This window comes from Lytechinus pictus, chromosome 12, assembly GCF_037042905.1.
Source record: "Lytechinus pictus isolate F3 Inbred chromosome 12, Lp3.0, whole genome shotgun sequence".
NCBI classification, from domain to species: domain Eukaryota; kingdom Metazoa; phylum Echinodermata; class Echinoidea; order Temnopleuroida; family Toxopneustidae; genus Lytechinus; species Lytechinus pictus.
The window spans coordinates 3,992,171-4,010,816 of NC_087256.1; the positions used below are offsets into that span (position 1 = coordinate 3,992,171).

The 18,646-nt window shown below is 36.8% G+C and overlaps 2 protein-coding genes and 1 non-coding gene across 3 annotated transcripts; 1 reads left to right on the forward strand and 2 right to left on the reverse strand.

Annotated features, from left to right (window-relative positions):
• Positions 1-356: 356 nt before the first annotated feature.
• LOC129273388 (uncharacterized) lies at positions 357-6,568 on the reverse strand. Its single transcript, XM_054910417.2, has 2 exons — positions 6,275-6,568; positions 357-3,738 (listed from the first exon to the last, which is right to left on the reverse strand). The coding sequence occupies exon 2, from the start codon at positions 3,710-3,712 to the stop codon at positions 2,174-2,176; it is 1,539 nt and encodes a 512-aa protein (XP_054766392.2). The 5' UTR covers positions 3,713-3,738; positions 6,275-6,568; the 3' UTR covers positions 357-2,173.
• A 1,819-nt stretch (positions 6,569-8,387) lies between these two features.
• Positions 8,388-16,554, forward strand: LOC129272853 (pancreatic triacylglycerol lipase-like). Its single transcript, XM_054909944.2, has 10 exons — positions 8,388-8,522; positions 9,272-9,464; positions 9,898-10,126; positions 11,055-11,163; positions 11,947-12,063; positions 12,696-12,815; positions 13,776-14,030; positions 14,697-14,817; positions 15,660-15,857; positions 16,291-16,554. Exons 1-10 carry the CDS (start codon positions 8,480-8,482, stop codon positions 16,367-16,369), a joined length of 1,464 nt encoding a protein of 487 aa, XP_054765919.2. The 5' UTR covers positions 8,388-8,479; the 3' UTR covers positions 16,370-16,554.
• Positions 16,555-18,117: 1,563 nt separating this feature from the next.
• On the reverse strand, positions 18,118-18,279 carry LOC129273709 (U1 spliceosomal RNA). Its single transcript, XR_008585855.1, has one exon. It is a non-coding gene; the product is annotated as a U1 spliceosomal RNA (small nuclear RNA).
• Between the last annotated feature and the right edge of the window lie 367 nt (positions 18,280-18,646).

Consider the following 18,646-nt stretch of genomic DNA (forward strand, 5'->3'; position numbering starts at 1 on the left):
CTCCCATTGGCAATGCGACCAAGATCTTTGATGTCACAGATGAACAACTCTCCCCTTTTGGACACTGAAAATATACCACAAAACATCTCTTTTTGCTCATTCTAATCATATGACAAACGATTCATCAATGATATAATGTTGTGAAACCTCTGTGTTTGTCCTCTCATTAAGAGAACACCTCACCTTGTGATAGACTCTATAAAAGTGAGAATATAAGTGAAATAAGTACTAAAGTAATGAGGGAGTTGTACGTGTGTGACATCACAGATCTTGGTCGCATTGCCAATGGGAGGATCTACATGGCATTAGTGATCTCGACATTCAAATGCTCATAACTTTCTTATTATTCATTCAATCTTCTTCAAAGTTTCAACAATATGTTTCTTTGATTTTTCTCTTTGATGTGGATTCAGCTGGTTTCAAGGGTTTCATTCTCCTTTAAGAAAGCTTGACAGTATTTCATAAAAATCCATGAGACAGATTATATTGAGCGATAAGTTTGTATACCAACCGTATGTACAAGTAAAAGAAAGACGTCGGGGTGTTTAAGAGGGGACAAGCAAAACCTAAAAGTGACATAATTTCTTTGAATAGAGTAACAGAATCAAGACCTGCGTTTTTTATGTTTTCTCTTTCTTCCCTTTTTCAACTTTCCATCCTATTCTTTATCTCTTCATATGGGGCGGGATGATCGCTCCATGCCCCCTACAGAATCTCCCCTGAATATATACGATATATATATAATCGTATTCAGCAAAAGCATTCATTCATTATCTAATTCTTTTTTTTTTCAAGAATATTAAGATACAAGTTATCAAGTTTTAATTTACACGATGGATTGGCTTTTACAGTAAGCTAACAATATCATAATTTATATTCATCAAGTGGTGATTTTATGATCTAATTACTTAATGTCAAATGGCAATTAGACCAACGGGTAGGAAACAAATTGGTATAACCTCGTGTATACCATGATTGTGTTGGAAAATAGGCAAAATCAAATTTATCCCAATGGATTAATTGGTTAAAAAGGTTTATAATAAAATATTACAATTTAACTTCGATCTTTAGGTCATTATACAAATACATGTAAGAATTCTGGGGATATTAATATGTTTATCTAGATTTTCAACAAAAGAAAGGGAGAGAAAGAGAGAAGAAAATCCCGAACTTTCACTTACACAGAGATGAGAAGGCAAAATATCTCAAATTAAATGGAAGGGAAAAAGTCAACGAGCGGAAGAACAGTGTGTGTTATTGTCAACAAAACAAGCTATTACATCCTCTTTCAATATAACCCTCGCGGTTGAGAGCCGGGAAAAGTTTATTTCCGTTAAAAAGTGCGTTTTTTTATTAACTGTAGGATTTTCCTTTTTTTCGATGCTGACTGAGCAGCCTTGCCGATTTGATATTTAAAAATGATAATGCCATGATCAGATAAGGTCATTATAACTTAATAAAATTATTTGTCTTTGTTTTGATGTAAAATTTATGCTAACGTCATGCTTTAACAAGAAGAACAGTATCAAACCGATTGGCGATAAAATATTCCTTAGTTTGATCATTATTTCCCTTTTGAGATTCTTGAAAAAATAATATCCCCTTATATTATAAAGGTCACTTTTTTGCCCTAGTTCCATTAACAAAAAAATTGATTCAAGCGGGGGGGGGGGGTATTTGTGAAGGCAATCGACTAGCATTGTAAAAGATGACAGATGTATAGGACCTTAACCGCTGATGTCTGTGACAGGCTGCAGGCAGTAGAATATGATGATGATGATGTTGGTGGTGATAGCGATGATCATGATGGTGATGGTGGTAAGGATGATTATGATGACCATGATGAATTGGCGCTCTGAGCTCGTTATAATTATGATGACAATATATATAATAATCATATTCGAGCTGCTTTTCCTCTCGTTCGAATTTCTCATCCCTCCCCACCTTTTTCAGTTTTATCATGTTCTTTTTTTTTTTCTTCGAAGGGAAGAACAATTCCCCCCCCCCCCCCCGAGATTTACCGTTGCATAAACAATTGGACTGGAATCATAATTGTAACACTCAAATAAGAGGCAAGATCAAACATTCAATTCAATATGCAGACATAGAGAATGTAGAGGATTCTAGTACATTTACCCGGGACAGTTACTTATTAACGATTTATTGTTTGACCTCATAATCGGTACCCTTTGATTCTGTGATTGGCTCCGTCCACGACCAAGGCAGTTGCCTGGTCATCGTCGATGGCGATGCCCCGGATATAGTTGAATTCACAAAGTTCTCCAAAGTTTCCTAGGTAATCTCCTGACGCGCTGAACACCATAACCGTTTCTTTGTTATACATACACCACGAGTCTGTCCGCCTACAGGTCACGTAGATATTATCAAGACGATCCAGAGCAAGACCGCGACAGTGCCATCTCTTTCCACAGAGATCTGGTGAGATTAAAAGAAGAGACTTTTTGGAATGTGGATCGAAGATTTGAATCCTACAGTTGTTCCTGTCCGCAACCACAAGGTTACCTTTAGAGTTGATCTTGATGAACCAGGGATAACTGACAGCACCATCTAGATTTCCAGGATAAGCAATGGTAAAGAGCTGTTGCGCGTGACGGTTGAAGACACGGACGTTGCTTTCTTTCGCGTCCGCAACGTAAACGTGTTCGATGTCGAGGGCGATCCCTGTCGGTGATGGCCCTACCTTCGCCCAGAGACGCAGTTTCGCCGTTGTCCTCACGAATTGCAGTACGCATTTATTTGCATCGTCTGTCACATAATATGCGCCTGGATCGCCCGCAATTGCAAACGGTCCGATTCTTTTCAGCCCTTTAGGTGGAGTTGAACCAAACTCCATTTGGACAACTCCTTCGCGATCGGTTACGATTATTCGGTGATTGCCCTTGTCAGTAATGACGTACTGGCCTCCTGTAAGGAATATGTCATGAGGGTTTTTAAATTTTGACATCCCTCGTAAATCAAACACTTTCCCGCCACTTGGTTTAACCAGGATGTAAGCAATGATGTGTTCTTTCGAGTTGTCCGAGACTGGAATATCAACCTCGTACTTACCAACGCTCTGTGGAACAAACACTTTCTCGAAGGAATGTGTGAGATCATTGATTCCTAACGACTGTGGTCGATACGGGAGGAGCTCAATTTCCTTTAGCTCACCATCAGGAAATAGAATTGTTCCTCTGACGTATGTGTTGCTTTTCGGAATGATAATTTTCCCGTCCTGATCACATAGTCTGAGTGTGATGGTGACGCGTTTGTTGACCATGGGGTCGTTTGAGATGGTTAGCTTAGACGCATTCACATCAAGCTCCTTGTTGATCTTCATTGACTCCCGACGTCTGATAGGAGACAAAGCAGCGGTGCTTCCACCATGGCTGCTCAAACTGCTCGATCGGCTTCTCGGGTCATCGCTGATGGAGGGACTTCTACTCAACTCACACCTTGATTCCGCCTTGAACTGTGCTTCCTCCAGTTCTTTCTGTTCTGGCTCAAACGGGGATGTCTTCTGACATACAGGGCAAGTGATGTGTGGCCTTCGGAACTTCCTGCTCGCTGTTGCAATGGCGTACAGACATTCATGACAAGCTGCATGGCCACATGGTAAATTGTAGGCATCCTGGATCGTGTCAAGGTGCAGTGGACACCGGTCATCGGGGGTGTTACTGGCCAAAGAACTCTCCGTACTCAGCTTCCTCATTTTCGTTAGTGAAATTCAATAAAGATCTGAGTAAAGGAAGGAACAAAGAAATTTTCATGTAAATTGATGAAGTGGAAACTGTAGCGCAAAAATCAGGAGAATCACCCATGTATTATTAGGCATATGGGCTACTTGAATCTAACTTGGAATAAACATCAGGTGGCCGCCGGTATCTTTCAGGAAAGACTTTAGAATCAGAAAAAAGTACACATTGATGCATGTAGTATTAAATGTGCATGATCTCTACATCGAACTCTCTAACAATGCCAATGGAAGAATTATGATGAACTCCAAACTGTTTTTAATAATAAAGATCTGATTTGTTCTCCTTAATCTGTAATTCAAACACCTGTAGGTAAAAGAAAATTTTTGAAATATAAGGATCAACGTATTCGAAGTACGTTATTGATAAAAAGTTTTCCAATCTACTATATTATATTCTATTTCTTTTTGGAATATCGGAAATAAATCCACCCTTCCCTTTTCAGTTATCATAACCATCGTAGCGTAAAAGTGTTTCATGGTAAGGCAAAAAAAGTCGCGATCGAGCCTGAATATTTTTTTATTAAAAAAAATTAACATATGGTAATATATATTTCCATATTATTTTGACAATTTTCCTTCCCTTTTTTCTTCATTTTACTTCTCTCGGTTATGTTACATTTGGAACCGCCATATTATGTTTACAATAAGAGAGAACTGGGTGGGAGGACGCTTAACGAATTAAATGATGTTTCGAAAGTTTGCATGCAGTTACTGAAAGTAAAGATATGAGAATATTAGTCAATCATGAAGAGAATTAGAAGATACTATAGGCCTAACAATTAAACATGATTCAGCTAGAATAAAAAGTTAAAATGAAATCGGAGACTATACAGTGTGTATAAAAAAAGTTTACACTTAGAAATAATATAAAATTATATATTTTTAATATCCTGTAGCCTTTTCCACATTTAAATATTGGTTCAGATCTCCTTAAGAAATTGACTAATACCATGGTCACATTTGCTCTATACGGCGGCCGTACGGCGAGTCGAAAACAGCCGTTTCAACATTTTTTGTACCAACTACATATAAGTGGTTTGAATTAAATTAATAAAACGGCTGTTTTCGACTCGCCGTACGGCCGCCGTAGAGCAAATGTGACCAAGGTATAACTGTCGAAAATTCTTTCCGCTTAAGTGAGCACCACTTACTTTTGAAAAGTTCGTGAAAATGATTTGCGCAGAACTTGGAAATAGTTATAGGAATAAAAGTAGATGTTAATCATGAAGAACACATGGAATTTAGCCAAAAAGATTAATTTGAATACAGTATATATTTTACCTTTTTAATTTGTCTCCTTGCCCAAAACACTTCATGATTGCGCCCCGCCCCCCTCCCAACAATCCGAGGCCATTGTGGTGATATCTTTACGCAGAGTTGTGATTCAAATGAAATGGCTTCGGCTTGATTTTTCATTTTGTTAATCATTGTCAAGCTTGGAAAAAGTGTGGAGAAACAAGTATTTAATGAAATATAAAATGCAGTTCCACTTTAAATGATGAAAACTTAATAAAAGAATGCTGGAGATGTGAAATAAACTTTTGTTTACATTCAGTAATGTCATCTGATCTATAGCTGGCACAAAAAGGGTAAAGGTTGTGCTTACTTAGGGTTAAAATGTTAATTTGGGTGGCAAAGCCGTTACAAAATGTTTAAATGTATCGTTTTATTTCAATTTGCTGAAAATGCAAAAGAAATGTTTGAGAAATGAACCGCACGGTCAAATTGTTTTTGCCTTATTTCGTTGACACAGCGTGAAAATGAGCATTTCTGCGCGCTTTACAGAAATAGACAATGCCCCCTCATGTGTAACATTGTGTCAAAATTGTTACTTTCCTCTGATAGATGAGACACAAACCCAAGAATATATGTGAACAAAATATTCCCATGTTGTATATTTTTCAATTCCTAGGACGTTTTAAAAGTGTAAACTTTTTGTTGATAAGCACTGTAGAGCAGCTAGAATACAACTTGAGCTGCCCCTTGTAATTAAATAATTGCAAGTACTTGCTTTGGTAATCTATATCTATAGTTGTAACCACAAAAATAAGTACATGAATACTAGAATCATCAGTGAAATAAAATTTAAACCTGAAGAAAATGACAGCTTCAAATGTTCAGTGTCTGAACATATGCCCCTCTGCGCTATGTCCTCATGATGATCCTAAATGTATTATCGGAGCTGATTCTGTTATCTCGATAGATGGTATGACGGGGGTATGACGTACGTGGGACTACTTGAACTGAGTCAAATGAAATTATAGATCATTGAGTATACCAGGGGCATATAAACATTGCTCAGTCCATCGAGGTATAGTACAGTACACGGAAACAGACGTTAAAAAATAATGTTCCTTACATTATGGACACTCGATCACCGCTGGAAAATCAATTCTACATGAACATACACCTGAGCAGAGCGACGGGAGTACAACACAATGGGGAATATCAGATTCATGTGGCAAGCAGTCAGTCAAACACAATACTGTATAGCTGTATAAAATATATAATACTCACCGTGAACTACTTATGCGACGGGACCGTAGCCATCATACGTGCATCGACTCAGATCAGGCATGCATAGACTCAGGAGAAGACTATGATCACAGAGAGATATATGTAGCACACCTATATAGACAGTACAATAATAATATAAATGATACAGCCAGGCCTTTGCACCTACATGAAAACGAAACTACATGTATTTTGTTTAAGTACCTCTATAAAGTACCATAGCTTGACACCGTCTATTCGTATTTGCGTGGGAGTAATAACTTCCGTGTTGTTCCATGTCCACAATCCCTTTAACATGTAAACAGACCCGCAATGAATTTGCTGGAAGATATTATGAAGAGAGATCTTGCTTAAATTGGGAATACCCGATAAAGAATATACCTTGGAAAATGGGCTATAGGCAACGAAAAAATACATATCAGCATACCAGCTTACCATAAAAAAATAAAAGAAAGAAGAAATGGTATTAACACACGGTGTACGGGGGGGGGGGGGTCCAGCTCTATTGGCTTGTCTGTTGCTTAATTCCCTGCCAATTGCCCAATGCCCTATATTCCGGGCTCTTTCATTCTTATCTTGGCTTTTATATATAACATTTGCCCAGGCCTGCATTTGCCTCTATGCCTTTTCTTCTCTTACTTCATATGAATATTATTGTCCGAATCTACTGGCAATTATAAGAGAGAAATCCCGGAGAGAAATAAACTCTCGATCCGTACCGGCGGAAAAAACGGGGTATATAAAAGAGGCAATATATTGCCATTTTCCCGCGAAACTTCTTTCTTACTGCTACACCTGCTATGTGACTTCCCATGAATTCGCCTCTTTCGCTTTCTTCGTTCATAATAAATCAATCTGTTCCAAATTCACCTTTTGTTAGTTCTGGGATTTTTGTGAAGAGTTTGTATCCCATTTTCTTTACATTATATAGTGAGTTTGAATATAGAAGGCTATTTAATTGCTGTCTGCATTTCATTAATTCAGGAAGTGATCTAACACAACACGTACCCTTTTCAGATGAGACAGCTTTATAGGTAAGGCGGGTAAACAGAGAGAATACGAATAGATAAACGGAAATATATCGTGCTACTTAATAATAGGAGATATCCGTCATATAGGCCCGATATTGAAGTCTTTTAGCCTGGTAGCATGATAATGACTCCCGTAATAACTTATTCAATTGTCATGTGTAATTGCTTTTGTATTGTTATATATTCATTAGGCTTACATCATACAAGATTTGAATTTAAATCTTGGAGATCGAAAATACATCTGCAGGATTCAAATTCGATTCGATTGATCCCTAACTACGATTTGAATTTATTTTAAAACCCTTGCAATTTAGAGTCCTGTACTGATATGAGATTCGGGTAGAAATGAGTTCAATTTAGTAGCGTACGCAGGAATAATGAAAAGGGGGGGGGGGTTCAATTAAGCTGAATGAAATGTTGACACCCCCTCCCCCCAAAAAAAAGGGATCACCACAAATTTTAGGTCGTTTCTTACCCCAAGAAAATTTGACCAAAAAATAAAAAATAAAGTGACAAGCAAAAAAATAATAATAATAAAAACAAATAAAAATAAAATCAATATATTTCATTAAAAGCACACAGGGAAGTGAATATTTTTTTTCACTTTACGTGATAATAATAATCAAAATCATCTTTGATGCTTAATTGTAACAACCTGGTTACTATATTGTGCAGTAACTGTACTTTGATAGATAAATATTTCACTTTATAGATTGTAAATATATAAAAATAACATCGTGCAAATTTGCTGGCGATTAATATATTATCGTTGTATGATTGTGTATTTTTTAATACTTTATCCGAGATAAAGATTTAGATGTGTGTCTCGTAGAAAGGAGGGACCGAGGGGTGAGGTACATTCCAAACATGCTATTTTTTTTTACAATCTTCGATATTATTTCTGTTTGAACACCTGTACAAGTTTCCACTCCACCGTATCATAGGAGTAGGATATATCTGATACAAGCTATAATGTATATACAAATTCAAGAGGATGTAAATAATGGTATATTTACATATCGCTGTTATCTCACAAACGAATGCTAATTTCACATAATTAATCACGAAGGCGGAAAACAAATTATGAGATGTTGATTCGATTATACCGTAATAATAAAGTCGTTTTGGAAGACATCATCAGTATACCTTTATAACTGGCGAGACTAGGAAACTGAAAATGTGGTATCTAGCGATTTTGTTTACTGCAACACTTGTTGCGGGTAAGTTGAATCTATAGTCATGATAATTGGATTAATGATTAAAATCAAAACTTTATTCAAAGGTCAAATCTACCCCAGACGAAAGTTGATTTGAATCAACAGAGAAAAATCAAACAAGCAAAATACTGAAAATTTCATCGAAGTCGGACGTGACATAAGAAAGGTATGACATTTCGAGATTTCGCTTATTTTCATATAAATCTCAATGCCTATTATTCACTATACAGTTATTTTCACAACTAAATCATGATGGTGGTATGCAATTGATGTCGCTCATTTATTTTTCTGTTTTATTTCTTAATTTTCATTGTGAATGATACAATATTTCAAAGTTTTAAGACATAACAATAATGACCTTCTTGATTGAACCTCAAAGGGTTGATATTGGAAAATGTAGTGAAGTATGGTAATGCCACATGTTCAGTGAAATATAAAACTTTTTTTTTCACTTCGCAATGATGAGAAAAATAAAATACATCATATTAAAAGAAACTGGATGGTTTTCCTCGGTTCCCACATGCCGATCAGAATGTGCATATTTTGTGAAATTCAACAAAATCTTATAATGTCATGAATTTCTTATTTTACATCCGAGATTGATGAAATTTTCAGCGTTTTACTCTTTTGATTATTTTTCTTTTTTTTCAAATCAACTTTTTGTTGGGATGGACTTCTCCTTCAATTTGGTAAACATACTTACATTATCGTTGCCACGGATCCTAACCCATCTTCTATTTATATACATGTAGGTCGAGAGGTATGTTATGAGCAAATCGGTTGCTTAGTGAGTGACGAGTATCCCTTCTATCACGCCGAGGACCGCCCCGTGGACCATCTCCCCGAATCGCGCGCTGAGCTAGGGACCACCTTCAGGCTTCGAACCCGGGACCTGCATGGTGGCTATCAAGAACTCAGCACCTACGATGAAGACACTTTATATGCGTGAGTATAATTTTGAATGAACCTCACGATATATTTACATAAAATTTTATCTTGTCCAGTTTAAATCTGCTTTGAACTGACGACCCTGTCCTCCGTCACGCCACCCTAGCGGTGGATCTACTTTTTTGCTTGACCCAATGTAACGATGAGCTGCGACGTAATGCGTCCTACACCCCCCCCCCCCCCCCCTGTAGATCCACCACTGTTCTGTTGCGCGGCTCGGGTAAACAGGGAAGGGCAGTATCAGAGTTTGATCACCGTGATACACTCCTTATCTGAAATGTTATTTTCAGAGAGTCCGCGGTGGGGGTTAACCCCTAACCCCCCTAGATCCGCCATTACTGACACCCATAAGCAGACCAACGCTTGTCATGCTTGTGCATCACCAATAATTCTCCCAAGACTTACCACAGAGTCATCCTCTCCGTTCTAGATCTGATTTCAAGCCATGGAAGAAAACCAAAGTCATCATCCACGGATTCGTGGCGGGATCCGATGTCGACTGGATGGATGAGATGACGAACGAAATCCTGATCGAAGGCGACTATAACGTGATCACCATCGACTGGAGACCGGGTGTGATAAAGGATGATTACGATGTGGCAGTCGGGAATGTGAGGGTGGTCGGTGCTGAGATTGCTTACCTTCTCGATATGACTCAGGTAACTTATAACACAACGTCATGCAGGTGGTAAAACCCCAAAGCGATGATGAACATAATATTATAACAGAAACAATCGTAACAATGGGCCCTACTTTGGCTGGAAATCATAACAAATATTAAAAACTTTGAACAAAATAATGAAACGTCAAATTGGATATTTCGAAAATTAAAAAGGATAAAAACAATCAAAAGAAAATGAAAATATAAACAAATATGATATTTCAAATAATGATTTTCATATTCAATTCAAGAACTGATAATGAAGACATACTGGATGCAATTTTTGTTAATGGCCCTTTGTTAAGTTACACCGCATGTTCATTCAGGTTTTACAAACATCGTTTCGTGTACCGTAAAGAATGATAAACTTCTGAAATAGAAGAAAACAAATCGTAAAACCAAAAAAGAAGACGAAAACTCTGGCATCCAATTGACATGAAAACGTAGTTACGGAACAATCCTTTTCTATATATTTAATTGTATCAGCGATACATTTCATTTGTGACATCTGAACAACCACATAGCTTATCTATAATAATACACTGCTTGACGTTGCTCGGATAGTGATCTACACAAGATAGTGCCAAAATCGAGAGGGGGGCACAACAAGATTTATGGGGCGAAATAATAAAAAAATCGCCAGCGAACGAAAGTTTTGATAATTTTGTAATCAAAATATAATTTTGTAATATATAGATTTGGAAATCATATTCAGAAGAGTTATACCTCACTTCACCCTTTTCCTTTCGTTTTCCATATTTTCTCTTTTTTCTATTTTTTTGGGGGGGTCTTGCTTGGAGCTTTTGGAGAGGGAGGGGGCAGTCTCCTTTTACGGACCTCCATTTTTATGCCAGTGTCAGATATCATTATTTTAACTATTGACAGTTTTATTTCTCCATGTTTGAAATGATCATTGTTTATACTAGAGAACCCAAGGGGTCGGACCAAATACGTTTCATATCATTGGCCACAGTCTTGGTGCACACGCTGCCGGTATAGCGGGCGCTATTGTTCCAAACATCGGTAGAATCACAGGTAAGAGGACAATTATTTTCGTTCTTCATGCATTAGATAAGAATCTTATTAAATAGTATCTTCACGCTTTTCATCGATCGTTTTCTTCCTGTTTACCTTTCCATTTTTATGTCCTGTTTGGTAAGTATATCACCGAAAACAAGAACATTGCAAAACATTGATAGTTGTAAGTCGATAACAAATAAAGCATAAATAAAACATACGTAGCTACTAAATGTTTATTCATTCCATTATGTACATTTTTAAGAAAGCTATCAATTCGAATACCTACGCTGTAAACAAATAAATTATAGATTAGTTTGCCTTAATTTTCAAAAAGAGATTTTATTGTCACATCCATGTTAATTTTCATCCATAAATTTTCAACTGAATTTATTAAGAATATGTGTATTTTTTCTACCTGGTCGCCTCTCTAGCTCTTTTCTTTTCCTCTCTCCTATTCCTTTCCCTTGTTTAGTCCTTTATGTTGTTAATTGTTGTTAAAGTTATATGTTACAGGCGTATCCCAGCATGCACAAGCGCCTGCTTTCCGGGTTTTTACGCCTTCTTCCATGTACATTAATACTGTATTTACATTCATTGTTTTATTACTACATTATTGATTTGTATATTTATATGATATTGGAAGAAATGTCAATCGGAAGAAAAAATGTTTCGTTAAATTGAAAAAAAAAATGAATATAATTGGTTTACTTAATTTAATTATTAGTTCTACGAAATACCCATATTCTTAATAAATTTAGTTGAAAATGCCCCCACCCCCCCCCTCTCTCTCTCTCCCAGGTCTTGACCCTGCCGGTCCATATTTTGAAGACTGTGATCCTAGGGTTCGACTTGATGCTTCTGATGCTGACTTTGTTGACGTCATCCATACCGATACAGACCCGCTCTATAAACTGGGTAAATTAATCGACATTGACCTTTGACACAGTGATGAAAGTCTACGATCTGGGAGATAGAAAACGAAAAAACAATATGGAGTCTCCTGTCGTAGCCTTAGTTGGTTGGTCTGCTACTGATCTACTGAAATAAAATTTGGTTTTATGAAGTATTAATAACTGTCGACACTCTGTCTGTTATAGGCATAACACTTACCTAATGTCGACACCTAATGTCGACAATTCTTTACTTGGTATTGGGATATATAACACTACAGCCCAAAATGTTGACATTCTGTCTTTGTATTACAATACTAGTAACCCGATCTCGACATTCTGTCTGTTATAAGTATAACACTAACCCAACGTCGACAATTCTTTATGTTATAATTACAAGGATATATGACTTTTACCAGATGTCGACATTATATATTAAACCCAATGTCGGCTTTTGTCTGTTAAAGGTATAACACTATGTTGACAACTCTGTAGGTTATAGGTATGGGAATGCGAGTAGGCCTGTAACACTTAACCCGATGTCGACTTTCTGTCTGTTATAGGTATAACATTAACCGATATATTGACATTCTGTGTGTATAAATATGGGGATGTATTACAGCACTAACCTAGTGTCGACAATTCTTTCTGTTATAGGTTTGGGAATGTACAGCTCGACGGGTCATGTCGATTTCTATCCGAACAGTGGTCGAGCTCAACCTGGTTGTGATATTCGTATCATTGGTTCAATCTTCGCTAATGGAAGAATCTGGGGTGGTGAGCTATCTCTTCTTATTCTCCACGTATTTTCATGCTTATTTTCTTAATAATTAATTATTGTCATTATTAATTTATACAGTTTTATTGATTTTGCACAATAATTTTGTTTATACTCATAGAAATTGTATTCATCCATCTATCTATCTATCTTTTTACCAGTCCTTTTATCATTAGTTTATTCATGAATCGAGTTTTTTTTTATCAAGCCATCGATGCATTATGCTAGCGATGGGGCTAGCGATGAGAATTAAGAAAGGCCAAAGTAACACTCGACAATGAAATTAGACTAATATGACATGGTATATGTTAGACCCGACGTTATTTTGTAATTTAAAGGACAAGTCCACCCCAATGAAGAGTTGATTTGAATAAAAAGAGAAGAATCCAACAAGAATAACACTGAAATTTCATCAAAATCGGATGTAAAATAAGAAAGTTATGACATTCTTAAGTTTCGCTTAATTTCTAAAAAAAGTTATATGCAAATCCTGGTCGGTATGCAAATGAGGAGACCGATGACGTCATCCACTCACTATTTCTTTGTATTTTATGATGAAATATGAAATATTCTATTTTTCTCCTAATTGTCAAGTGAAACAACGATTAATTCCTCTCTGAACACGTGGAATTAGTATTGTTTAATGTTATGGTTCGGTCAAGTTGGTCCTTATTGTCAAATCTGTAAAGATGAAATTGTATAATTAAAACAATAAAAACAAAAGAAATAGTGAGTGAGGGCATCATCGACCGTCTCATTTGCATATCACTAAGTCGTGCATATAACTGTTTTGTGAAAAATAAGCGAAACTTTAAAATGGCATAACTTTCTTATTTTACATCCGATTTTGATGAAATTTTCAGCGTTATGCTAGTTTGATTTTTCTCTTTTTAGTCAAACCAACATTTTTCAAGGGTGGACTTGACCTTTAAAGATTTTTTTCTCCTTCCACTTTTTAGGAGTGATTGATTACATTGCTTGCAATCATATCAGGGCCGTCTATCTCTTCATGGACTCGATCAACCCAGGAGAGCGGGAGTGCCCTTACCTGGCATTTGAATGCACCCGTGAATGGTCGGATTATAATGAAGGACTCTGCTTCGAAGACACACCCAGTGCCCAGATGGGATGGATGGCCGACCAGTACGTCCCCGAGGAAGGGGTGCAGGAATTGGTGTATCAGGAGAATACCCTGGCCGAAGATCCTTATTGCGGTATGATTTACGGAACGTGATGATGATGATGGTGGTGATGATGATGATGGCGATGATGATGATGATGACGATGATGATGACGATGATGATGGTGATGATGACGATGATGTACGTGATAATGGTGGTGCTGATGATGATTATGATGGTGGTGGTGATGATGATGATGATGGTGATGGTGATGGTGATGAGGATGATGATGAAGATGATGATGGTGACGATGATGTATACGTGGTGGTGATGGTGGTGCTGATGATTATGATAATGGTGGTGTATGTTACAGTGTTGGTATACGATGACTATCTGTGGTGATTTCTGGTAATGGTACTGCTGGATAAAGAAGCAAGAGGCCACCAGGCCTCATCTGGCGCAGTTGAGAACACCAATAGTTGATGCAATTTAATTTATACAATTCTATACTTTTTTGTTACTTAAGATTTATATTTATATTTTATTTCTGACAATTGTAAGCGCTATGATACTTTTTGTGTATAGCGCATATAAATATTCGTTATTATTATTATTATTAAGAAAAGATGGTGAAGGTGATGGTAGAGACAATGGTACTGATGATGATGATGATGATGATGATAATGATGAATGTTACGTGGTAGGTATGAAGATGAATCATTGATGATAAATGATTTTAATACTCAACGATTTTGACAGGATTTCAGTATCGTTTTGGAGTATACATTGATGATGGAAGAAAAGCTGAGAAGTTCAAGGGGATGATCACCATATCTCTAGTCGGTGACAATGGACAAACTGAAGATATCACACTCTCACCGTGAGTTTCACTTTAAATAATACATTCTTCTCTAGGCCATAGGATCTCAGTTTCAGAAAGTCTCAAATGAAAATGATGTCCTATATAGAGCGAGGACATTTTTATCATGTTCATTGCAAATAATACTCAATTCCAGTGCCATTCAAAATAATATGTTCGTTCGAACAAGGTGGACTACATGGGGTTGGCAGCCAATCCTGGATGCAGAAAAATCAAATGGCATCTCGGTTAATCTCAAAGAAAAAATAACCTAAAAATACACCTGTCACTTTTTTTTTTTTGGGGGGGGGGTGTGGCGTAGCCCCTGAAGACTTGCAGACAGACCATCAAAATCTCGGATCAAAAGATATAGGAGTGGTACAGTTTTATTACAGGACTTTTTGGCATTAACTTTAGTCTCTTGATTCGTAGTTGTCAACTTGTCGGCCGTCAGCCGTGAAAGCTATGTAAGCAATCATTATGAAAGACAATAATTATTATATAGGTCACATCTAAGCAACAAGCATGCTCAACTGTGCCTACCATGCCTACTATGAGTTAGCTATACACTTGAAATGCTCATAAACCTACTTAAAGAAACTGCTCAATGTGTTCTTGAAATTACAAATAATTCAATACATGCACATGAATTAAGCCAAATATTTTAAACCTTTATTCCCAGAAAGCTGGCAATGCTGTTAAACCAAATGTCTGTTCATATCATTCATACCTCCCTATTAATTCAGTAGAATTAAGATGTTAAATCCACGTCCAAATAAAATACTTCGGACATATAGTTTAAGGGGTTTTTAAAAAATGTCAGTGAGCAAGTCAAACTATAATTATTCTTGTCTTGAACACAGTGACTACCGGTTCTACGATCCACTAACCAAGTATCTTCACGTGGGCGTGTCATCACATCACGTGATAAATCCTAGTCATCTTTATCTCGAGTGGGAATACGATGCTGCCTTCTATGCCCCGTGGAAGTGGGAGTTCATTGAGCGACCAGAGCTCTACATTCATAGGATCGAAGTTGATTCCGCCGAAAGCGAAGAAAGGTAGCTTTTGTATATATTTAGAAAGAATGCAGTATATTGAGATATCATTTAAGAAGCGAAAATGAAAACTTAATAAAATGTAGTTAATTTCGAGATTGAAAAAAAAAAATCTTCACTTAGTTTTCTTAAAACGTGATTGATATCGAGAAACAACTATATACTGCATATACAATTATTTGTTTTTATTATTGATAGTTAATTCAATTTGTTATTGATTATGGATAATCCCTCCGCCACCGCCAATAAGGTCGCATATAAATTAAGGCCCAAATCTATTTTTAAGGAATCATAAATTTATCAATTTTCATTTTCTTGGCGGCTGACCGTCGCTAGGAAAAAAAAAAACATCGAAGTAAACGGTATCAATCCCAAGCATGAACATGGTTAAAGTTTTCTCAAGTGTTTTTATTAATATTTCTGTCTTTCTTTGTAGTTATCTGATGTGCGGTACGTACGACCCCATTGAACCTGACGTCAAGCGTGCATTTTTCCGTGTCACAGTTTGTGATTGAATTGAAAAGGGAGTTATCAAACATACTTAAATTAATCAAGATCAGTTGAACCAAGAGTATAACACGACAAACTGAGACGCATGCATTGCAAATATATTAATTTAAAGAAATCAGATAACAATTGAATAGAAAAAAATAATGACTTTGTGTGACCAAATGATTAAGCATTAAAATATTGAAATATATTTTAAGTTTACTGGTTGTCTTTCTTCGCGATTGTTACTGAAACACATCCAACTCGATTTCTGAACAGGATGCTCAGGGAGGCAAACCAACCCAAATATATTCTCCGACTGGTGCTTATTTTTTCCTCACTCGCTGTGCTCGCTTGTATTGTACAGAATGGTTACAGAGAATGGCACAGGATCAGAAAACCAGGTGCAAGACAAAATAAAAATATCCCATGAGCCCTAAATATGACACTGACAACATAGTGATCGTTGGTCATATGCTGTTGGCCTACTGATAAAGTTTTTTCCCCTTTGGTATATTATCTTTCTTTCATATAAAAAATTAATAAATAAAAAATGAATCAGTGCTGGTGCCACAGAGGGCGGGAGGGACCACCACCGTTAATTTTGCAAATAGTGGAGAGGAGAAAATAGAGCTTCACTCGCTCTCAGTATTCTTTTATAAACAAGTGGAACGCCTCTGGCTGTCTCACCTGCATTACGCGATTCAATATAGCAACAGTGCTGACTTTGAAATCAGTTATTGAATACATATTTACAAAGGAAAACACTCATATGATGATAAAATACTATGTCCATTGACCCAAAATGATCTTTGACCATAATCATGTGACATAATAGACGTGTGCAAAACATATACTCGATAATCCTTATGTCTATATTTCATGAACTACATGTGTAGATCCATAAACTTTTTAAGTTATGCTGCCAATTCAACAAATACCCCAACACGGCTAAAGTTCATTGACCTTAAATGACCTTTGATCTTGGTCATGTGACCTGAAACGCTCACATGCAGAATATTCAGGGATACATGATTACTCTTAACCTTGGTTAAGATTTCAATGTTGACGACGCTGCCGCCGTCGCCGCTGCCGAAAAAGCGGCGCCTACAGTCTCGCTCTGCTATGCAGGCGAGACAAAAACGAATGTTTTTGTTTACACACGCAAACCAATACAAAAAGAAAACAAAAGAAAAAATGGTGAAATAAAATATTATATTATGCAATATTTTGACAAAAATGTATCACATACTTAGATTTTTATTTTGAAAAGGGTAATTTTTTGCTAAATCGCTTAGCACGCTCGCAAATTTTATGAAATTTTTGCCCCGTTCGTGCCATGTACTGGACCACAAAATGTGTTGCTCATTTAACACACACCCACCACTGCACAAATGCATCATCATGTAGTTATAGCGAACATACAATCGCCGCCCCCCTCCTTTCTCTCCCGGTAAGACTTATCTACCCAACTGCATTCAAGGAATTGAAAAAAAATGCTTATGATGCAGAAAATCTTTTTTTTTTTTTTTTAATGTAATTTTGATTAGATTAAAAAATCTTAACTTAAAATAATGTCACCTTCTGCATTATGTGTTGTGTATACTAAATGCTAAGTTATATTCAATTTCTAGACATAGCTATCGTTTGTAGGTTCTTGGAAATAAGGAGTAAAAAGCTTAGTGGTATTGGCGCTAGAATTCGGATAGTTCATTAATAGAAAGTATGCTGTGTAGTTGTTATGGTTAGTTGTTCTTTCTTTTCAGTTAAGTTGTAGGAGATAGCGCGAACGCAGATCTCCGCTACCATAAATTATACGCCCGAGTTCCCCACGTTTGGGGGAATCGCAAGGTTCAGCAAGCCGGAGTGCAATGGCAAGCCTCGCCCTGGGGGTGCATCCTTCTTGATCAATGCGACCCCTGCGCCAGGTAAGTATGCTCATCAGCTTAACCTCAGCCTACTCGTACATTTCCAATAACACACAATTAACAGTTAAGAGTTAACGACCATTCCCCTTAAAGTATCGAAAAAATATAGATTGTTCACAAGAAAACATCTTAGAGGAAAGTTTGAGGTAAAATAATAGTAAGATCAATCAAATAAAGAGTATATTTCATCAAAATAATCCAAACAGAAGCAAAAAATACAAATTATCTATAAATTTGTACACCGCCAGTACTGGATCTGGGAACAAAGCGTTTTTCCTGATGAATATTCATGTTCCGATCAATGACCTGATGACGTCATTGCGATTGATATTTATTGCTATTGGTCATGCAGGCGAGCGCTCAATGAGAGCTGCG

Coding starts and splice junctions, on each gene's coding strand:
- LOC129273388 (XM_054910417.2), bottom strand. CDS start 3,712: ATGAGGAAGCTGAGTACGGAGAGTTCTTTGGCCAGTAACACCCCCGAT.
- LOC129272853 (XM_054909944.2), top strand. CDS start 8,480: ATGTGGTATCTAGCGATTTTGTTTACTGCAACACTTGTTGCGG. Junction 9,465..9,897: donor GATGAAGACACTTTATATGC/GTGAGTATAATT, acceptor TCTCCGTTCTAG/ATCTGATTTCAAGCCATGGA. Junction 14,031..14,696: donor GGCCGAAGATCCTTATTGCG/GTATGATTTACG, acceptor CGATTTTGACAG/GATTTCAGTATCGTTTTGGA.